The sequence below is a fragment of the Perna viridis genome, chromosome 6 (genome assembly GCF_037379345.1).
Source record: "Perna viridis isolate PV_CMFRI_1.1 ecotype Kerala chromosome 6, ASM3737934v1, whole genome shotgun sequence".
NCBI classification, from domain to species: domain Eukaryota; kingdom Metazoa; phylum Mollusca; class Bivalvia; order Mytilida; family Mytilidae; genus Perna; species Perna viridis.
This window is the reverse complement of record NC_142450.1, coordinates 10,167,082-10,190,910: the sequence shown is the minus strand read 5'-3', so window position 1 is coordinate 10,190,910 and position 23,829 is coordinate 10,167,082. Positions and strand designations below refer to the sequence as shown.

Sequence of the window (23,829 nt, the reverse complement as noted above, 5' to 3'; positions counted from 1 at the left end):
ACTTTATCTGAGACAGATGAAACTTCAACGATCCTGAAAGAACAAGTTAATGCCCCTATTAGTTTTTAGCTGCTTGTTTCAATTTTTAACATGTTCTGTTGTGGCATTATGATATTGCAGAAGCTGGAGAAAATTAACAAATCAGAAACCCCTCAAATTCGCCATCTTGCAGATTTTTTTTGTGGGGAGGGAGTATACCAGATCATTAATTTTTCATTTTATGGAGCATATTAAATGTGTAGCATGACCTGATAAGTTTGTAATATTTTCTTTTCTACTTGACCTAAATTTTAGCGCATCATGAAATTTCAAGTTACGAATTGTCTACTTAAATACTGACTAACAAGTACAAAATTCTGCATTAGGTCAGAACTCATAAGAAATGATGACAAAGTGGGGCATAACAAGTTATACATAGAAAATCTAGCCAACAACAAACATTTGATGTTACAATTAAAGATTTTAATCAGATATAAATAATTTACAAATTCACACAGTTAAAACTTACAATATCACACAATTTATAAACCATTTATACAGCGAGATGAATTCCAGTAAATATGTTACTTGTTAAGATTCTAATCACCTTTGAAGAAAAGAAGTATTTTTATCTATAATTTTTTATCATGTATTGATAATACAATAATTCACTACAAAATAAGGCATCACTAAACCCCACCCTGAAAACAAGTGCAGTGGTTACTTTTCTTAAAGAGGGATTAGAATCTAAATTTAATTACATTAGTCTCTTTTACTGTATCCAATCATACTCTCTTCATCAAATTCTATTAATATCATATCATATATAAACAATTCATATATTACTGAAAAAATGTCAGAAGATTATCGCACATAACTGAAACTCACAACACCTTTGATTTGAACATTTCTCCATATATTTGAAAAGTACTAATGATATTCAATGGGAATATATTTTGAATGGAATGGGGTACGTCTAGATCTACACAGAGACTACTTACTGAGTAACACTTCTATCTTTAAACATATAGCTAATTTATTTACTGTAAATTGTGCTTCCATACCAGAAAGTGATCTTGAGTAGAAATAAAGAAATTTTCAGAATAACAGTATTTTACAGATTTAATTATCTACAAAAATCTCTCGCACACATAGATAACAGTACTATAGAGAATTTAAACACCCACTTGCTCACAGGACTAGATATAAAAGGAAAACATTCACACTGCATGATCATATCAATTGTTTACAACATATTAAATCTGATGTTTAGCCTCATAAGTAAATTAATGAACAATGAAATGAAGGAACCCTACAAAACATGTTTGTTTTGGGAATAAAATATAAGCATACCGATGTCATGAAAATTCCAGTATATTACACTCTAGCGTACTGTAAATTTAACCCAACAACTGGTAAACTACATTTTTGTTTACCACATAAAACATTTGTTTACACCGAAATCCCATGGCACATACAAGATACATAGAAGAGACAGTGCAACTTAAGCACCTTCTTCATTTTAAAAGATTTTTTTTTTTTTATTTCGGAGTTCAGTGGACAGTTTTTTTAATTTGGTCTTGATATTTTTTGGAAGATCAATTACTTATGAAAGTATTTATCACTGAAATCTCCTTTTAATTGGGACCCAAATTTTGAGTGTACATGGGTGGGCCAAACCACGGAATTTGGTTCCCAACAAAAGGAGATTTCCATTGATGTGTATACTGAAAACCACAAAGCCACAAATTCAAAATCAACGAACTTGTGTTTCTTCCCTAATCCACGAATTAAAGAACTTTCACAGTAAGATGGCATTTTTTTTTCTAAATTAATAATTTTTTTATCTTTTAGTCAGAAGAATTATAATAGCTCAATAACTATGAAAATGAAATGTGATATTAAATGATGAATTTAGTACCATGAAGTGAAATGAACATGTCTATGAGACTGTAGATGAGTCCTAATGAATTTTTCATTGCTTAACAATTGAGCAAAAAATCTACAAGTTTTTAGCTATGCATTAATAGACAACAAGATCTTAAAAGTCATTTCGTACTACATGTACTATAAAAACATAATTTAGAAGAAAGATGCATGGACATTAAAAAAAAAATACAATATTAAAACTTGTTGATATGACTAAAGCATATTTCAATCCCTGTAGCGATTTTTGACAATTACAACTGAAAAAATTATACATGGGTCCAAATTTACTTTAAAAAATGGAAGGTCCTGGACTTTTTCCAGTTTCAAATTTGAGTGAACTCATAAATGCATAATAAAGTTTAAAGTTCAGACCTCAGTAAATGGAATTAAAAAGGTCCTACGGCAGAAATTGAGGTTCCTGGACCTCAAACCACTGTTAATTTGAACCCCTGTTATGTTAAACTATATATGCATGAGACATTAACCTTAACATTTAACATGATAAATAACAACAGAACATCTACGCAGCTCTGTCAAGAGAAGTAGACCATAAAACTGTTACAGCACAAGCAATGATAATCTTCAGGAGAATATAGATTTTGTCACTGATGAACTGCCAATGGTAGTTATCTGGACAAAGGAAAAGCAGATATTAACATTTTATCTAACAATGCATTTGTGGATTTATTTCATAGGTATTTGAGTCCATGTCTGATAGAAGCTTAAGTACTTCTCAGTCTAAGAATCAGGCAAAATGTGTAGAAGGTGTGACACATGAAAGGAAAAAACGCAGAGATTTTATTGCATTAATCAAGTATTATACCTGATAACCTACAGAAATGAGCTTAAAGTATTGGTAAAATTTGCCTTTTTAAAATATTGATAGGTCAAATTTAGTTGAAATGCACTATAAAAAAATGGCTGGAAAATTTTTCAGCACTTTTTCCTTATTTATATTAAAAAATATCTATGTCACAGATGCTTCAGGATAAATTTTAGTAGCTTTTAAGTTGTTTTCTAGATGTACTGAATATATTTGAGGCAAAAAGACCAAATTGAGAATCATGATGTGCCACACATTGCATGATTCTTACAAAGAATGGTACTTAAATCTTGTCAATTGTCCATGTAAGGAAAATCATCATGTGATTTTCATAGAATTAAAAGAAGACTGACTTTATCCCCTGAACATTACCAATACGTGTGCTATAACCCTATATGAGGAATGTAAAATACATTGTAGTACTATAATATGGATAAATTAATCTAAATTTATCTAGTTTTATCCAATATCAAAGGTTATGATGCTGATTAAAAAAAAAACGGAAAATTGACAATGTGTGAAGTCTTTACTTGAGTTAGTACAACAAACAGCAATCAGAGTTTGCATCAATGCCAAAATTGAAAGCATTTGGTTGTAGAATTTAAGTGTCAGTCTCTGTAAGAATCAGGCAGTAAGTGAAACATGGTATTTAAAAAACCACCATTTTGAAAGTTTAATATGACTATTTGCACCATCAGAATCAAGGAAAAAAAAGATTTTCCATATGTTGGTAAATTGAGATATAATTTCATTGAAATGCACTGAAAATGAACATTTTACAGGCAGAAAATTCTGTAAAAAACTTCATTTCCTACCATTCTATTGAACAAATTCTGAGCAAATTCAGCGAAGCAGAGATCAAATAATGGTCTTTTCAAAAAGAAAAGTTGAGGTAAATTATATCGTCAGATTGGTGAGGTTTTGACATGCATGTTTCTGATTTTTCCTATTTTGCCTGATTCTTACAAATACTTACACTTAAATCAATATCAGTAAAAAAGGAAAAGCCTTGCATGTACTGGTTACTTAAGGGAACAATAAATGCAAAAAAAATTAAAAAAGTAAAAATAATAGTCAATGGATTTTCGTAGATAAGAAAAAACCTGATAGTAAAAAATGCGCAAGGGACAAGAACAACAAGAATCGGTTCAGGAAAATTTACAGAAACTTCGCACAAGCACTGGGGCCTGTTTTACTAAAGTTTCCGAGTCCTATGTAATGTCAGTATACAAATTAAATAAACAGCAAGGTTGAAAGAAAAACAGATCCATGTAAAAAGAAGGAATGTAAAACTATAAGAATAAACTACTAAATGAAATGAATCACTACATGAACCAAATGTAAAGGGCACTATTAAAAAATTATATCTTTATATATATGATGGTTGTTATAAAATCACTTATCACTTCCATGGTTGTAATAATATCAATTACCACCTCAATGGTTGTTATAAAAATCCAATGACAACTGTACTAACATTTGAATGGAAATTTGAAGAACATAAAACTAGTTGCATTCCCTAAAAGAATCATTTTATACTTTAAATTGTTTTGTGCCATACAACAGCCAGAATTTCTAGAAATAAATATAGTATGCAGATAAACATGTACAATGCATGCCATACATAGGTTATTTATAACACAGATACATGTATACTTAATTTTACAACAAATACATCGTAACAATTTACATATATCACATCAATTCAGATTAAACAAAATAATCAGTATGTTTCTGTATTCTACACAATTCTATGAGGACCTGATTGAAATGAAACTCTAATGTATTTACTACTTGGATATGTTTCACTAATTCCCAGTTCAATATGTTAAGTAAATACACAAACATTATAAAAATTGTGTTTATCTTTGCGAAAAAAAATTACTCTTTAATTAATTAGCAAATAGAGGAATATCAATTTAAATCTAAATCTACATAATTAATTCTGGAACACACATTATTTTGTTTGGCAGACAGTGTACATACAATTAACTGAAGAACAAAATCTACTAAAGTCACTGATTCTACAAATATCTTAATGATTAAATCTTTGCCGAGGGAAATATTGTATCAATATGTCTATCTTTTCTCTCAGAACAGTAAACTTAGAAATCAAAGCATGTATTTATTTTCATAATCTTGCCCATTAATACCAAAATGCAATTTTAGTTTCAGGAAGATTGTGAAAAATTCTACTTGAAGATGGCACTATCAGATAGAACTTTACAGTGCATAAAATGATGATGTTCAGGGAACAGATGATCACCTAATGATTTCTTCATGTAATTGATTTAACAATTGGAGACTTTCACTTCAATCAATAGACAATTTAATAGATATTGATGGAAAGTTAAAAATAGAATTTCATCAGGTGATTGTCATATAATCAAGGTAAGACAAAGTTTATCCCTTAAACATATTGTATGTGCTATAAAAGGTTTATATCATTATAATGTAATCCCACCTTCATTGAAAGAAAGCTTCAACACAAATTTTAACCTGTGATGTATATTATTTAGTAGGAGAACAGACACACTGATCCAAAAATCAAGTTGGCAAGATGTACAAAGTCTATCAAAAATGAAATTTTCAATTACTTTCCAGGCAGTGTTGAGTTCTCCTGAATTATCTTATCAATAAAATTTTATATTTAACTCAAGACAAAAACAGAACATACACATACCTTTTTAAAAAGTGCCATATCAAAATATTTGTGTTCAAGGTAATTATTAAACTCAACATTCATGAAGAACTCTTTGTTCAGATTAAAATGTTGAGTACTCCTCGGTCTAAGAATCAGGCAAAATGTGTGTACGGTGTGGCACATGAAGAAAAAATACACAGAGATTTTATTGCATAATTCAAGTATTTATACTTCGAAACCCCAAGAAATCACTGTCAAAGTGTTTGTAAAGTTTGCCTTTTCAAGACATTGATAGGTCAAATTTAGTTGAAATGCACTATGGAAAAATGGCGGAAAAATGTTCCCGCACTTTTTCCTTATATAATCAGTCAAAAAATATCTACGTCACAGATGCTTCATTATAAATTTAGATAGCTATTCAGTTATTTTCTAGATGTATTGAATATATTTAAGGCAAAAAAGATCACATTGAAAATTATGATGTGCCACCCATTGCCTGATTCTTACACAGAATGGTACTTAAGTATACTACTGGTAGTAATTAGCAATTAATTAAAAACACATTGATCCATAAAACGTACTACTGTCTACTGATACTGAGTAAATGATCTGGAACTACTGCAACTTTCATAATATCAAATTTTGTTGTGAAGTTCACCTGTAATAACAACAGTTTGTGACCATTAGATGTATCAAAGCATCATTTATTTACCGATTGCTTTTGATTTTCAGACTAACCACTATTTCTCTCTTCCCAACTTGGTGGGCTGCCACATTATGATTTAACCTTCCCTTCTTCTTTACGTTCAGGACTCTAGCTCTTTAACTGTATTTGCTCCCTGTATTGGCAGAGGGTGAGCCTCCGTATTAAACACCCATTTATCTAGTGGTATCACTGAATCATCAGAAAATGTTAAATAGAGATATTTCAGAGTTTCAGCCAAGAAGAAACTTTGTTGTACATCATCTTGAGGTGGATTATCTTGATAAACATCTCTTATTCCAGTAAATCCACCTTCTACACGACAATGCTTGTTTAATGCCTGTAATAATACCGTGCATTTTAGTTGTGTATGAAAAAAAGTCAATATGTCCATAAAAACCTATACTGGGAAAGTATTTTCAGTACATCATTAAATTACAGTCCAACTGCATATTTCACAATACATGTGTTTTTCACAATTTGTAACCATTCAGTTGAAGTAAGTGCACTAAATGCATCAAACTATGTTGAGTGAAGAATATTAATGGGGAAAAACAATCTGCCGCATAACAAAAAGCCTTCCCTCAGGACATAATAAGCTCAACATTTTACAACAATTTTGTTTAAATATTCAATGATGACAAAATTAAATAAATTCCTCTATTTAAAAGTTTGATACAATATCATACAATACTCTGATCTTAAATATCGCAGTGAGGGTTAAAATATCATCAGGGAAGATATGTTAGAATAAGCCTAGGGAGTCAATATTTCATATATTTTGACCCTGGGTTAATATTTTGGGAGTTAAAAGATCTTAAATCAGTTCATCTATTTCAACTAAAGTGATTCAATTAAAAATCTTGTCTGCTGTTTTTAGAAGTGAATCAATCATAATTTTTTCAGGATTCCTGTTTATATTGTTCACAGGAAGTACTGAAAACCACAGTTAAGGATTTTTATGAGGAATCCAATATATAAATATATCCAAAAATATGAATGTGGATTTTTTTCAGGTGAGGCCCCTCTGACCCTTTATAAAAACATACCTCAACTGCCTCCCAATTCCAGTCTCTATATTTCTGTTCCTTTGACAATCTCCACATGTAAAAATGTGTCTCCATAACCTCTGGTCTGAGAATGTAATATTTTTCATTCTGACGTAATGACTTAGCCTCTGTTTGACTGTCAAATCTAAACGCTTCTGGTCCTAACTTTGTATCTGTAAGATAAATAAGCAAAGATTTAACAACCACAGTTCCATATCTTAATAATGTATTAAAAAAAAGTTCAATATCAAGCTCAGTAATAAAGTGCATTTCCTTATAAATGCCTAAAGTAGACTACATGAATGTTAAGACAGGAAAATCAAGAATGGAAATTTGTTTTGAAAGATATTTTAAGCTGAAATTTGTTAAATCCTACAGAAAAGAAAAGAATTTTTTCATGTCAAAATATCTGTCAAAAAATCAAAATGACTTACTAGATCTAGCATAAGACTCGTGACATGTGTTAGATATATCAGCTCCTAGCTTCAGATATTTCTCTTTCTCATCTGAATGCTCAGCACCAAGAGCAAACATTCCACCTGTAAAAAAAATATACCACTTTAATCATGAAAACTGAACACAGCAATAAAACTACAGAACAAATTAAAATCATGTAAGTCTCTAAAAGATATACTGTATAGCTGGTAACTTTGGTAGAGTCCTAATTTGGCATATTTTAGCCGTCAGTCTAAAACCGCCAAAATAAATTATGCAAAATTTTTACTCTGGGCTTGTGTACTTAGTGTATCAATTAGGATCCACATAAATATGAAACATCAAAATTGTACACCCACCAAAAATAACCCACCATACTAAAGAGGTGCTCAGAGGGGTGTGGGTCTTTGAGGATGGGGTACAGCACTCCTTTATTTCTATCTAGAGGAGACATTGACCTAACCTGAAATTGGAGACATTGAAGTCCATAAGTTGTGAAATTATTGTGGACCTTCCATTATAAATAACCTTAAACTTGTCCTATTAACAGATAACAACTGACTTTCAGTTATGCATCTGAAACAACAAACCATAAATTTTAAGATGGCTTACTTCATCTTTTGTCATCCTACATGTTAGCAATGATTAAAAAAGGATTCAAACATTCTCCAAACTACCTACCACAAAAACAACCCAGATGGTCCATTTTGTGTTCTAGTCTACCAGATTTGTACTCGGCTAAGTACACAAAACCACTCTTAGACTTCTGCAACATTTTCTTCTCCATTGCCTGTAAGGTAAACTGATGTTGATGAAAAAATGAATGATGTTACGTGACATTATCCAACTGTCAAGCAATGTTTGATTTGAAAAATGTCAGAGAAATGATTATCTGCAGCAGTTAGTAAGAGAGGAAACCAACGTTTGGCGCTGCATGAGGTTGGTGATGTTGATGCAATATTTACTTTAACCAGAATTATGTTTTGGCAGCTTATGAAAGAAAATGATAGAAGAAATATTTTGTTTCAATAACAGGTTTTGATTCAAAACTGACTGAATATCCTTACCAATAAGTTATTTTGAAACATTCAAAAATAAAAAGGCGAAAGAAAAGTACTAGAGAAAATTGTTTTGACCTGTTGCTCATTAATTTGTACAACTGTCACATGTTAGATTTATGTTTGTGTTGAAACTTTTTGTCAATTATGAGGTGACTTTGCCAAAACCTTGGTACTTATGTATATAATGATAGGAATTCATTAACAGTTAAGCCATTTGGTGTTAATGGGCTGAGAATTGACTGCTATGTCTACATATTTTCTTGCCTCATTAAATCCAGAATCCTATTACCCTTCATATCACAGCCAATAAATACTTCACAAGATTAAACCAAAAACTCTTTCCACAAAAAAAAAACCCCAAAGTACTATAGTGGGTAGGCAAAACCACAAAATTTGGTTTTCAACAAAAAGGAGATTTCCATTGATGTGTACACAGAAAACCTCAAAACCATGAATTCAAGAATCCATGAACTAGTGTTTCTTCCGTAATCCACAAAAAATTGGTATCCACGAATTTAAGTACTTCCACAGTATCTTCATTTTCATATAATCCTACCTTTACAGCATCAAAATACATTTTCTTAGCCTGCACATCCTTTTTACCAGATTGGATGTAGGACTTGATCAGATACTCATAAAAACTGTCTCCTAATGCACCAATGGCTACATGTTCTGGAAGGAAAAAAAGAAGAAATAAGTAAGTCGTTGTTAAGATTACTGGTGTACAATGATGTTTTGGGGCCAGCTGTATCCTGTCCTGTAGTATGAGGGTTTCCACGTTGTTCAATAAAGACCAATGGTTGGACTTTGGCTGACATTTTCATGCCAGTGGGATTGTTGTGTCTTAGACATATACATAATACCTATCCTCGTTATATAGGATACATAACAGTGTTCTTCCCAGAGCCTTTTAGCATCATGGTAATATGTTGCTATTATGATTTTATGTGATGCTATCTGAATGGATTTTCCTGTGGATAATGTTACAAATGTGATACTATAATTTCAAAGGAAAAGAGGCTATCCAAATGTTCTAGTTTACTAGGATGCTATTTGAATTTTCTAGGGAGAACACAGCATTATACAAAAATGATCTATCTTAGTTCAATAATTATATATTTTGTGCATATCATTAAAAAATGCTAATCTCATTGGACAATCAGCTTTATATGTGATGTTTCATGAGTCAATGAAACTCAACTTCAAACTATAATAAAGTGGATTATTGTGTATAACCCATTTTCCTTGTATATCTAAAATAAAATAGAAAAAAAATAAGATAACCACAGGAATTGAAAGTTTCATTTTTGATGTTTCCATGGCATGGAAAAAGCATTGACTATAGCACATTTTCAATGTAGCTTGTTCTTAATTAGTTTTGAGTCTTCCAAATGAACAAAAGGGAACCTGTCTATTCAAACTTAAGAGTATTCAAGAATCTTGAATAAGCTAAAACTTAAATAGTCCTAAATTAGATCCTTTCTTAGTCAATCTATCAGTATGCATTTTCTCTAAGTGTAAGGGGATTAGACAGCTTCCAAAATGACGTGTCAATTTTTTGGCACAATTAAGAATTATGGTCATGTCAAAAATAAAATACTGTATACAAAAACTAGATTCACACAACATGAAAAAAAAACCTGTATTTTCCAGTTTCAACACCTTTTACCTCAGAAATATTAGTTTAAATACAACATTTCATGCATATTCATTTACATATACTTAAATGTTTTACTATGGTTTTTGTCATAAATATGAACAAAAATCAACCAACTTGGAATGGAGAGATACATTGTACATTACCAATAAAATAATTGTTACTTTAAGTACCAGTCCATATAAAATTCAGGAACTGTTGAAGGTACAGGTGGTTAATGGTGCAGTTAAACCATAGAACAAGCAATGCTTTTCGGTCTATAGGTACAGGTGATTCATGGTGTAGTTAACCCACAGAACAAGCAATGCTTTTCGGACTATAGGTACAGGTGATTCATGATGTAGTTAACCCACAGAACAAGCAATGCTTTTCGGTCTATAGGTACAGGTGATTCATGGTGTAGTTAACCCATAGAATAAGCAATGAATAAGAGATAAAAGTAAATTGCATAGGTTTTTTGACATACATGAATCATCCCCTGCCTGATTTTTACAAAGACTGGTACTTAAATGTATTTCAAAAGTGATATTTTGATGCCTATTTTCATCTTAAATTCCATCACTTACGTTGTCCCCATCTTCCCGTTTTAGGGTTAAGATAGTTGGGGTAAAGTCCATCTGGTTTCTCTATGGAGTTAAGTACTTCTCTGATCTTCATAACCTACAAAAAGATCATAACATTACTTCATAATCTCTATACTCTCATTAAGCAGTTATCTTTTTAAAGTAATTACAAATTGAGCGTCAGTTTCTGTAAGAATCAGGCAGTGGGTGAAACATGGTATAAAAAAATCTATCATTTTGATAGTATACTTTGACTATTTGCAACATCAAAATCAAGGATAAAAAACAATACTTTCCATATCATGTTGGTGCATTGAGTTACAATTTCATTGAAATGCAATAAAAATGAACATTTCAAGGGCAGATGACTCAAAAACCTCAATTTTCTAACATTCTACTGAAAAATTTCTGAGCAAAGCCAGTGATGCAGAGATCATATAAGGGTCTTTTTAAATAAAGTAACCTTGAGTGATACTACATTGTCAGATCGGTGGGGTTTTGACATGCATGTTTCTGTTTTTCCAATTTTGCCTGATTCTTACAAACTCTTACACTTAATCAAATTGACGGAAAAGTATGGAACAATAACAGGTTCATCACATTTTATAATATATTTTATCAAAAAAACAAATACTGTAAATTAATTTAGTTCTATCCTGCAATGAATTCATTAAAGGGCAAACAACAGGTGTAAAATAAATTTTTGCTTTATTTGTACAGTAACTAATAAAGCAATTAAGCTCCGCCCACCATCACAATCACACCTCCCATCGAATCTCCTCTGTCAATCTGTCAGTCACAGCATTCCGCAGACATTGTGCCATCCTTCTCCCACACAAACATGTCTAGCCGTGTCAATCCAATGTTTATGGCACAACTTTGAACATTGCCACTTTGAATGTGTACACACACAATCCAACAGATCAATAACTTTGTCAAAAGTGAAAGTAGGTCATGGAAGAATTTATTTCACATCAGAAAAAACATGTTAAATGACGGAAATTGTTGTTTAATTTTGAATATTTATGTTATATCTATGACTCGTTTAAAAGAAAAAGATGCAATTTACAATATTTCATCACATAATGTCCATCTCTCAGAACTACTTTTTGTCGTGGGTTTCCAATGAACGGCAAATGCTTGGGGGCCCACGACAGGTTCCTACTTTTGAATTAAATACTAATAACAACACAAAATCATCAAAATTGACTTACAGCAGGATAAACACAATATCAGTGTATTACAGAAAATATATAGAAAGTATTTGTATTCGACTCGGAAGGTGAGTAACTGCTCGACAGAGGTCTCAATAACCACATCCGGGTCAAATGGCCACTCCCCTATGTAGTATCAAAAACACACTGAACCTAGACATATGCATTGTAAGTGCATTATTTGTGTGTATTATGATTAAAAGTAGTCAAAATAAAGCTGAGAATGTGCACTTTAAAATCATATATGTAATTAACTACAAAAGTGTATGAATATTGTTTACATGTGTGAGTAATTTGCCTCCATGCTGTCAGTTAGCAGAACAGGTAAAAATGTGGATTTTCAGTATTATTTATTCAAGTAAATTTTGTGAAGAATTTCTACAATCATCATACCATTAGCATAATGATTTTGGAAGCCTTATTTTCCAAGCTTCGCAACAATATGCAACTTTAAGATGTCATTTGTTCTGGGAATTCACAGTGAGACTTTGAAAATTACTTTTTTAACATGTAAAGTAATGGAAACGTTAGAAGTGGTTAGTGAGACCAGAGCCTTGCAGTTACTTCCCCTTCCTTAGCCTCGTACAAATACTTTCCATATTTTTCTGTAATACACTAATATTGTATATTTGCTCTGTTCTAACTTTTTGCATTTTCTGCGGTGGACAAAAAAGCATGGAAAATAGTACACTGTATCTGCAAAATTGATTTTTTAACACTTAACATGTATAAAGACAATAATTTTTTAAAACTTATACCTCAGAATACATTTATGTTCATTTCACAGTATTCATTGAAATTACTGTAAACATATGTTGCTAATTTTCGTGGATTCTGTCAAGTGAATATATTTTCAGGCATCATTTTGATATTCAGAATTTCAAAAAATGATTACCCCAATATCAATTTCGCTAGTACTACTTTTGAGCTTTTCTGGCCACCGTAAAAAATTAACAAGTCTTTCTTATGTTAAAGTCAATATATGATGTTTTTCCTATAAGGTAGAACATTTACCAAGTAACAAATAGTTATTGAAATGAAATCAAGTTTTTAAAGACAATCTGTACAAAAATCATTTTGACCATGGATTCTACCTTTTCCTTATACACAGGATTTCCAGTGATCTCAGACAGATAAATGAATTCCAAATGGAAAGATCCAAACTCAGCTAGGATAGAACAGCCACCTGATGCCCAACCCCAGTTCCTGGAACTTCCACTGAAATTACAAATTATCTTTAATAAAACATGTCAACAGAATTTCAAGTTACTAAAATTATGAAATAATTAATATCAATAGAGTACATATATACTAACAAAAATGTTACTATTGTCAAAGAGTATGATATTTCTGACAATGTATTCAGAATTCCTAGTACTGTGGATTCCTGTTAACTGCATAGCCTATTTGTCAGAAAAAAATTATGCAATTAAAAGAAATTATCATTTTAAGGGAAAATACCCAATTCTTTTCTCATGTCTAATAAGATTCCTACCTTATTCAGTCAAAGGAAAGAAAACAAATTTCTAAAGAAATTTGATGGGTTTAACAATTGGTGTATTGCTGTTTTACCAATTTAGGTAAACTTTTGATTTAATATGATAAAAATATTTGTGCAATTACAAGGAATTTCCAAATTTATGTCTTTTTTATGCAAATAAGAGGACTTTTTTCTACAGGGATAAGATTGGAAATGGTTTTGTATTTTGATTTCCTATTCGATGAACAGGAATATGCAATTAACAGGTATGTGATTAAGTGGAATCTGCTGTTGTTATCTGCAAATATCAATAACAATCATTGAGTGTAATACTCCCTACAAGGGTACTAACATTATCAAATACCTGTACAGTGAAACCTGTCTAAAACAAACCCCTTTTGGACTTTAAAATTCGGAGATGATCTTACGAGGTCAACAAACAAAGCCAAAATTGGCAAAATTGGAAGTAAATACTGGTATATAGTAAATAAAGAATCCTTACAGTAAAAACCTGATTTGAAATACATGTAGCAGAAATCCGCTAAAAATGGAAGAAAATCTTCCCTGAAAACTGGTTCGGTTTAGATAGGTGTTCAGTTTAACAAGGTTCAAAATACATTTAATTTTTTATTTAAGAATTGGCAATAATAAAAATTTTGTCTATTGAAAAATAACATAAATTTTCCATGGGCATATTGTTTACTGTGCAAAATTTTTTTTATCAAAGCCAATTCTTATAAATTAAATTTAAAACATATTTCTATCTTTAAACATGAGAAAAGTAGCTCTGAATTTAACTGAACAGGGGTGTGTCAATATATTTTTTTATCCACTGAGATATAACAAAATTATTTTAACCAATCAGATTACAGTATTTATCTCGAATTAATTTATGTAAAAAGGAATCCTTAAAAAAAGTGTCTGATTTACACAAGTTTTGGATCATACAGGGTTTGGTTAAGACAGGTTTCTAAGGCATTATGGTACTCCTGACAATAATTTGGGAATTCATCATCCTTACCAGTATATGTGAGAGGGTTTCCTCATTGTTCATTGAGACCCATGGGTGGCCTTGAGCTGGCATTTTTCACCCTGGCGGGGTTGTTGTCTCTTTGACATATTCAACCATATCCATTCTTGTTACATGGAGTATTGTATTCTTACAGATATGTTCTCCATACTTACGTTCTAATATTAACCATTGAGTATGGTATTCCTGATGGTGTATTAAAGGCTGGTAGCAATTTATCTGCTATTTTTACAACTCTGTCTTTATAAACCTGAATAAAATATATTCAGAATTAGAATATTTCAAAACTGAATGCAAAACTATTGTTTTCAGGGGCTTTTTTAGTTTATTTGCAGCTTTAACAAGATGTGCATCACATAAACTACATTCTGTATTTAATTTAAACAAAATATATCTCTATGAACATGTATTTAACAATTACCAACAATAATTAAAACTTATATTGTGGAAATTTCAACATAATTGATATGGGAATTTGATTCTTAAATCACAAAAAAAATTAAATTGTGTATTGGATTAAAAAGACGAAACTGTATTACTGAATTTACACAACAACTTTGAATGTTTTGGACTACAATGTACAATTAGTGGGTTTATATCAAATAATTCAATCTTTTATTTGTTATCATATATGCAGTTGTGTTTAATGTCTTAAAAGATTGATTGATTGATTGATCGTTAAACCCCCAACAATCAATCTTTTAAGACATAAAACACAACTGCATATATAATAACAAATAAGGCTCAAAGAATCTAATATACATGTACCAGTACTCACCTTATCTCCAGTGAGAGCATACAATGATAATAGTCCACCCACAAATCTAATGTTCGTCTCAAAAACTGACATCTCAGTTGACTGAAATATAAAGAAGAGCCGTCTTAAATACTGACATCTCAGTTGACTGAAATAGAAAAGAAAAAGTTTCCAATACTGACCCTTAACTGACTTAAAACAGGAAGAAAAGCTGTCAAAAATACTGACATACAGTCCAAAAAAGTAATAAAATTGTCATTCACAAAGAATTTCTGACTATTTTTTTTATCTTCAATTCCATCCAACCATACCGGTAAATAGTACCTTAACTTCAATGAAGCAAATTGTACTTAGTATTACAGCACAGCCCACTCATTAAGCTAAAACCTAAGACTTGTACCTAAGCCCCCCTTCCATAAAGGGATCCCACTCTACAGATTTATGTGAAAATCAGTCACTTCAAATTTTTTCTGTAACTAACACTTCAACCAAAACATGAAATGAATATTAAGGTGACAAGCATAAATCTGTGTTTTAACCTGAATTCCTTCTCCAGCTTCAAAATATTTCATAATTTGCTCAATTATGTGGATGACAAAATGTGGAAAAGACAATAAAACACTTCTAATAATATGACATTTTTTCCTTTTAAAATCAATACAATAATATTACATATTATCTCTTGAACAGAAAAATATTTATTTGATGTTAAATGTGATATTGAAATTCCCTTCATATGCTTCATCTTTCCATATAATGTAACAGATGTAAACTTCGTTGAACATTCAAACAACATAACTCTAACTTGAAAAAAAGTTTTTATATTAAAGAAGATAAAAATTATTATTGATGTATTTAACATTATAACAGCTTCAGACATGCATATAATGCAGCTAATATGTTTTGAGTCCTGTAGTACACATAAGTCAAGAACATGTATATGATTTCAGTGGTAAAATATAGTATTATTGCATCAGGTTTGGCTTAGTTACTAGTCCGACACTAGCCATATAGGACTGAGGTGCAGCCAAAGTCCAATATTGCAAGCCGAGGATGAATAACTCAGCCAATATGGAAAAACCTTAAACAATTTAAACCTTTATTGACTAATCAGTCTAATAAGTCATATTGGCCTAATATGATGCCAATTTGACATATTAGATGGGTACAAGTCGTTTTGGACGGCTAAATACTGTATTTATGCATTTACATTTTGTATTGTATTGGCAGTTTTGATCATATTTCGGCTAATACTCGAACATTAGTCAATAACATTTTGTACTGTTTACAAAAAGTGTATACCTATCTTTTGCAAAGTGCACCTTTTAATATTTAAGCCACTAAGTCTATGTCTGATTGGTCTAGTGGAAATTAAGCAGTAATTTACTTACCAGTACTTACATGTATTTAGAAGAGTTGTAAAAATTTATGATGTTAAGCAGAAAAAAATTTTGGCACAGACTGCTATTGCAAAATATGGTTGTCTCTAAAAACATGGATCATATCAGCTGTAACTCTTAAAATCTCCCCAAGTGTAAAATTTTAATCAAGCAGAAATGTAAAAAATCCTATTTTTATAGGGGTTATACGATGGTACATTTCTTGTGTTTCACCATATCTGTTACTTCTTCTAAGTAGAAATGTAAAACACTCACCCCATCAAAGTGTAAATTTTCAGCTATCCAGTCTCTAGCTTCCTTGTATTCATCCATCAGCTCCATGATATACAGTGTGTCAGCAGCGTCAACGATAGTAGCACCAAGTTGAAGTGTACCAAAAATACTGGCACTGTGTCCTCTCCGAGAGATTGGTCGCAGTTCATTAGATCCCCAGGCAAACTTCTTGTAGTTAACCCAAGCATGCTTCATCATCTGAAAGGAATTATACACATTTTAATGAATGTGCTAAAAAATTAGGTTTCATAGTCCCCATAATTTCAGTTAAACAATGACTAGTACATGTATTAAAAATAAAGTTACTAAATTATTAGATTATTACTTAATTCTGTATTACTGGTACCATAGATACATGTACATCTATGCTGGTATGTTGTAAATAGCAGTTTCTAGTTATGCTTAAAACTGATCTCTCCTTACATCAAAGGACACTTAGATATACATGTAGGATGCATGTGGAGCATTACGACATCATTATTATATTTGTCAAAAAAAACTGTTAATGTTGCTTTTCTTTGTTCATTCTAGGCCTTAACCATGCATTGTTAATGAATGAGCCACATTAAGTGTTTTTCATATTTGATCAAAAATGGTATTTGATGAATTACATGACGTAAATGAAAAAAAACAACCAAATACCAATATGTTAAAAAAGAGTCCATGACCTATTAAAAGACACCAAACAAATGAATGTAGGTTAACTAATTAACATATAATAAAATGTAGTACAAGTGGTCCTGAATTACACAACAAAGTTGTACATGAAAATCATTCCATGTAGTAATGATAGTTATCTTGTACAACTGTTTACAAGTAGTCCTGAAAAGCACAACAAAGTTGTACATGAAAATCATTCAATCAAGTTATCTTTGACCATCTTAGGATATATGATGCATGCCCTCTACCTTTAGGGAAGTTGTTTGTGAACTAACATATATGTTGCATGTCCTATCCTCGCTATAGCCTTAATTGTATACTGCTGATATCACAGTTTCATAAAGTAACATAGGTAAACAGTATAAATTAAGTGAAAGGCTGATATTAAAACTTATTGAGTTTATAACTGAAGCTCCACGTCCCTCTTTATTACATGTATATATAAGACAAAGAAAATCAATGTAATTAACCTCGCTGATAATACCACTATTAATTTCTGTGAAAGAGGCCTGTCAGTAGATTTGCTATCAGAGGGATACATGCAATCAACAAACTTCTTTACATACTCTTTAATATAAAGAGAGAGACTTGTAGCAAGTCTAAGCTGAAGCCAATCTTGACAATTCACTTTTTTCAGAAAATAGTCTGTACACCATGTTGAAAAATAAAAACATTTGAATTTTTTTTAATACATTCAGACAAGCTACTACTTCTGAAATGGAATCAAAAATAAAAAAAAAATTTTTTGACAAAAAATACCTGTACATTCAGTATATCAGTAGATACGTTAAATGCCTTTTTGATGTTTAAAATTACACTTAATCCCCTGCTTCAGTGTTCTCCCCATAATTTTTAAATAGCTGAGTGCTTACTGGCATAGCACAGCTCTTTTGATCTTCCTCCAAATTATAGGACAGTACCCACAGTGCATACTAACTAAAATTAATTACTGATAGCACAGTGCTAAGAAATCATAGCACTGCAGAGTACAGTGCTATATGAGCACCTGGGGAGAACACTGTGCTTTGGTAAATTGTGCTAATTAATTATTGAAGGATTTACATTTTTTACAACTTATATTTTTTTTTCAAAAAAGGCCTGAATAAAAGAGAGCTTACAACATGCGTTTTAAGTGTGAGTCTTTCTCCATGCTGCAGACTTGACAGTCTTTCTTATTGTTACATTGTTGTTTTATTTGACTACTTGTGTGGTTGTCTCAGACATTTCCCCCACATGCTAGTACATGTATATAAATGTAGTTATCAGTCATGTGGAGAGAAAAACAAACTATGTTGAACTTTAAAACATGTCATCTTTATTCTCACACTGTATCTTTATGACAAAAAAAGTAATATTAATTAAAATAAACCGCAAAGTCTTGTTTACAATGTTCAAGGAGTCTTTAAGTCTTCTAACTACAAGTGGGCCATAGTTATTTTTATAACATTTGTTTATATAGGTAGATCCACAGACCCCTGTTATTGAAGATTGAAGAACCTTTTTGTATTCCTAAATACAGATAAATGTTCTTTGTGTATGTAACAATTTTATTTATTTCACATAAAAAATTATGGTCCAATGTTAAAGAGCAATCAAGGGAACCAAGATTCTATGGGAAATCAAAAGAATGTAATCCAGGGACAAAGACCACACATGAAAAACAGCCACACACACAACAAAGAATATACATGTTAAATAACCAAAATAATACAAAGTAACAAAAGTAAATAAGCAACTCAGACTCCACAAAAACAGGGAGCATGGACCGCGGTAAGTGTCCTCTGCTTTTCCAGAAACACCTGCTGAGTTGCTCATAAACAGTCAAGTCCAGGGTAGACGAAAGAGGAAAGGAAAACTATGACACTTGAACAAATCAAAAGACTATTGAAAATTTCATTTTTATGTTCTTTTTTCAGTTCTGCAATGTAATTATTGCTGGTAATATAATTACATTTATCAAAGTGTACGAAGTTTTACTCCATTAAGTGAATATCTTCAATTTTTGTGAACAGAGATTGAGGAAGACAAGGGCCATGGGCACACAGAGGTTGAAAATGGCCCATTTAAGTTAGAGAATTTCATTCAGAATGTAAGAAATGGGCCATTCAATCTTTAACATTTGTATAAAATGTAAAAATGGCCATTTAAAAAAAATATTTTAGATTATTGCGTGGAATGAACAGCATGTTGAACGAAACATGTGATTGTTAGTTATCACAGCTTTTGTCAATAGAACAGTACTCTAGTAAGATTGTTTGCTGCTAATAGTGTTTAAAATAAATTTTATGGGTACATGTATATAACAGTATGTACTTACACTGTGAAAACAGACAAAATTAATATGTTTTACAGTATTATTTATGAAATGTATATGAAATAAAAAAAATATTTTATCAAAAACAAAAAAAGACACAAAAACTAGAAACTAGGGTCAGAGTCTAAATAAATATACATGTATGTTGTTTAGTATATGTTTCAGCATACAACTCCAAGACCTTGACTGTTGATGAATTTAGTTTAGTTTAGAAACCTTGGGACCTCAATAATACCCTACTGGAAAACAGAAAACCAAAAGTCGTGCATTGTACATAATATGTATCAATTAACAAAGAATTCAAATAATTTTTTTTGGGTTAAAATAAAATGAATGATTAAATTCAGACTCACTACAATTTTCTCTGTATTAATATTATACAAAATGTTTATATTTACACTGTTAACTATTCAATATGCATCTGCTGTACCGCAAATGGATAGTGAATGAATATTTAATAGTAATGATATTAGAAGAAAATAATTACATATATTACAGAGACAACAGCAAAGTCAGGTAACATTTGCAATTAATTTTGTGAATTCAAAAGCCACATATTAATTTATAAATATTTTACTATTAGCAGGAACATTTAATACAAACTTATGAGATGCTTCTGTCATAAGCCACTTTAAACACTTTCAATTCTAATTATCTTATACAAAACAGGTTTTAGACAGAAGTACATGTAATTTGGATTGTGTTACAAGTGCATGTTCATTTAAGACATGCTACATGTACATATTGTTAATGTAAAATGTTCACGTAGGGATATTGATTATCTCTGGCAAAGAAAAAGATGCAAGTCTTTGTATCTAATAGGTACAGAATTTTCCCAATGGCAAAATTTCAATAAATGTCGTGCAATACCATGTTCATGATAACTTATTGTGTAATAAACATGGACAGTATTTCTATGCACCCATGTAAAAATGTATGTTCATGTACATGGATGATTTTAAAAACGAAAATAATGATTTTAAATTAAATAAAACCTAATTATATTAAGATACACTAAATTTGTAGATACTTTTCATTAATCTGAATCCAAGTTTCCAGAAAAAAATGTGATTCTGTTGTATTGAACAAAGACAGTCAAAATAAACATGTTCATTTCAGTTACTTCTTGATACTTATGTATATGTATGAAGAATGTGGATAGAAGATCAATGCAACCTTTATGCAGAAAGAACTTGTTTAAAATTTAAAAACAAAAATTACACACCTAATTCTAATTTAGATGTACATGTATGAAGAACGTGGATAGAAGATCAATGCAACCTTTAAGTAGAAAGAACTTGTTTAAAGTTTAAAATTTAAAAACAAAAATTTCACATGCAATTCTAATTTAGATGTACATGCAGTTTTAATAATACTTGTAAATTTTGCACAAAGCTACATTGTATGTGTACATGTAAATTAAGGACATTGTACATGTACATGCACTAATGGTGAGAAACATCTTTGTCAAGCCAATCAGGTACTGACAAAGCTACTTTAAAAACTATGCATGTGCTTGTTTCATAATGATCGGTGCATGTCACTTCCATTCAGATTCATATATCAAATTCATAACTGCTGCAAAAGGAATCTAAAAGAGAGTGAAGAAAAAAAAAATAATGCAATGAATATTCAGGATCTGATATTCAGAGCCCCTAAAAAAGTAAAATGTGCAAGATGGAGGAAAAGGACTTTCAAGCACATGAACTTTCTCCAACTTTGCTATTTAACAGGTGCTGCATAAGGGGAAATCTGCCATGACAAACTCTTTTGATGTCCTTTAGTTTTGAGCCATAGACTGATTGTACCAAGATAAATCACAACAGTTCCTGAATTTGGTAGCACATTCAATAGAGGTAGGTTAAGTCAACATTCAAGAATTTTACATTTGTACATGTTATAACCATTATTATAGTGACTTCATCCTCTTTTATTGAATCTGTTTCATGTACTGTTTATTGGATGTACATGTACAATGCAGTGTGAGAAACCATTTTTTCCCCAACTTGCCATTCTGGCTAGTGGAATATTGATCTTGCTAGCCAAATATCAATTAAACTAGCCACATTTTTGGGTTTTTTTTCTGTACTATCATCTGTTTTCTCTTGGATTTGACTATCTTCTGCCTTTCTTTTTCTTTCTTCAACTATCTTTTCATTTGTTTTTAAATTTATCAAAAACTTTTCCATTTTCGAATATTCCCTCCCATGTAAGTTTTTCATGTACTTTACAGTAACAAAATAAGTACTCCATTTCTGAACTCATATTTTAAAAATAAAATTATATTTCAACAGATTCATCATTATGAAACAAGAAAATCATTTGCTTCTGGTTCATTTTTATTTTGACAATAAACAACTAATTTGCAAGATAACAAATCTTAATTACCAAGATAATTTCATTTGAATACTAATACGAGATCAGGACCGTCGCCTAGGTTTTGGCACATCCTGTTTACCGGAAATTAAAGTGGCAGATCGTAAACAATGCTTTACAAGTCAATAAAATTGTGCATATCATGCCAAAATTCACTTGATATACATGTATTGAAGCTAAACTTTTTAAAATGTAAGGAACATATTTTTAATGTATGATGTTAAGGGATGTTTTACTAAATAACCTGTTGGCTGGTTAACTTTCCTTGGAACTTGTCAATCAAATGACGGTCGCCAAATTGATGTGTGTAAGCAAATGAAAACTCGCCAAAATATACATCTACTTGTATTTGGCGAGCTGGCGAGCAGTGGTTTCCAACAATGACAATGTATAATATTTCTAACTTTGTATTATTCAGTGCAATAACCTTTGAATTTGTTTGATATTTTCTCTACTATCGAAATGTTAACACTCCCTAAAAGATGTTTGTATATTTCCATGAGTTTTATAGACAATGAAGTTAATTTCCACCCTACAAACGAGGAGGAAAAGCCTTTGACAATACTAAAAGATGTACATTTTTTAATTGCCGTAAATATGGTTTTTAATGTGCACAGAAGTAGTGGACTTTGACGATTGAAAAATTTATACATTATTTTATATTGATTTGTACTAAAGTGATATTTTGCATTATTATTGGATTCCTTCATTTTAGTAAATTGTCTTTTATATTGTATATACTATAGTTATGTGTTTGTGATATATTGTTCATGGAAAGAACTACATTGCTCCGAATCTTTCCATAACACATGTCAAGTTTAAATTGACCTTTTTGGGGTTACAAAGTAACAGTTTTACCTCTTTCACTTTCTCTCTCTGTTCCTTGACCCTGGAATCGGATGGTTCACCACCTTGTGCCCCCTCACCACCACCATGTTCCTGCTTTATTTCTTTAAGTTTCTCCATTTCTAGCTGCTTTTGTTGTTCTTCTTCCTTCTGTTTTTGCCGAATAATCTTATCTTTGTCCTCTTCAATATTTTCTTTTACTTTTAACACTTCTTCCTTTAACATGTTGTTTTTCATACCCACCTCCTCCATTCGTTTTTGTTGTGCCATGTCGAATTCTATTTTTTGATTCAATCTTTCTTTGTCATCAACAACATGAACATCAACCCCACTGTCACCGTGCCTACCTATTATTCTACCCCTGTTCCCCCTCTGTGGCACAATAAGAGAATCTACCCGAACACGGTCCCTCATATCTGGCAAGTACATAAAAGCACCAAAGCAAACGGTCCCAAACGTTACAAAAACCAAAAGAATGACATATTTCTCTCGCATTCGAAGTGTCTTTCTAGAAGTTGGCACAGGAACTCCATTAACATATCTTTGGGGAAGAATCCCAGTCGCTGCCATGTTGACAGGCGAAGCGAACGTGTATTTTTCTGAGAAGGGAGGTAATTATGCAATAACTTCCGGGAC

General features: G+C 31.2%; 1 protein-coding gene across 1 annotated transcript; it reads right to left on the bottom strand.

Moving 5' to 3' along the window:
• Positions 1-440: 440 nt before the first annotated feature.
• On the bottom strand, positions 441-23,809 carry LOC148613592 (mannosyl-oligosaccharide 1,2-alpha-mannosidase IA-like). The gene is made up of 11 exons (XM_088587022.1): positions 23,206-23,809; positions 16,980-17,195; positions 15,346-15,426; positions 14,723-14,817; positions 13,152-13,275; positions 10,847-10,940; positions 9,180-9,295; positions 8,244-8,352; positions 7,562-7,666; positions 7,128-7,300; positions 441-6,418 (listed from the first exon to the last, which is right to left on the bottom strand). The coding sequence occupies exons 1-11, from the start codon at positions 23,761-23,763 to the stop codon at positions 6,182-6,184; spliced, it is 1,908 nt and encodes a 635-aa protein (XP_088443148.1). The 5' UTR covers positions 23,764-23,809; the 3' UTR covers positions 441-6,181.
• Positions 23,810-23,829: the final 20 nt, after the last annotated feature.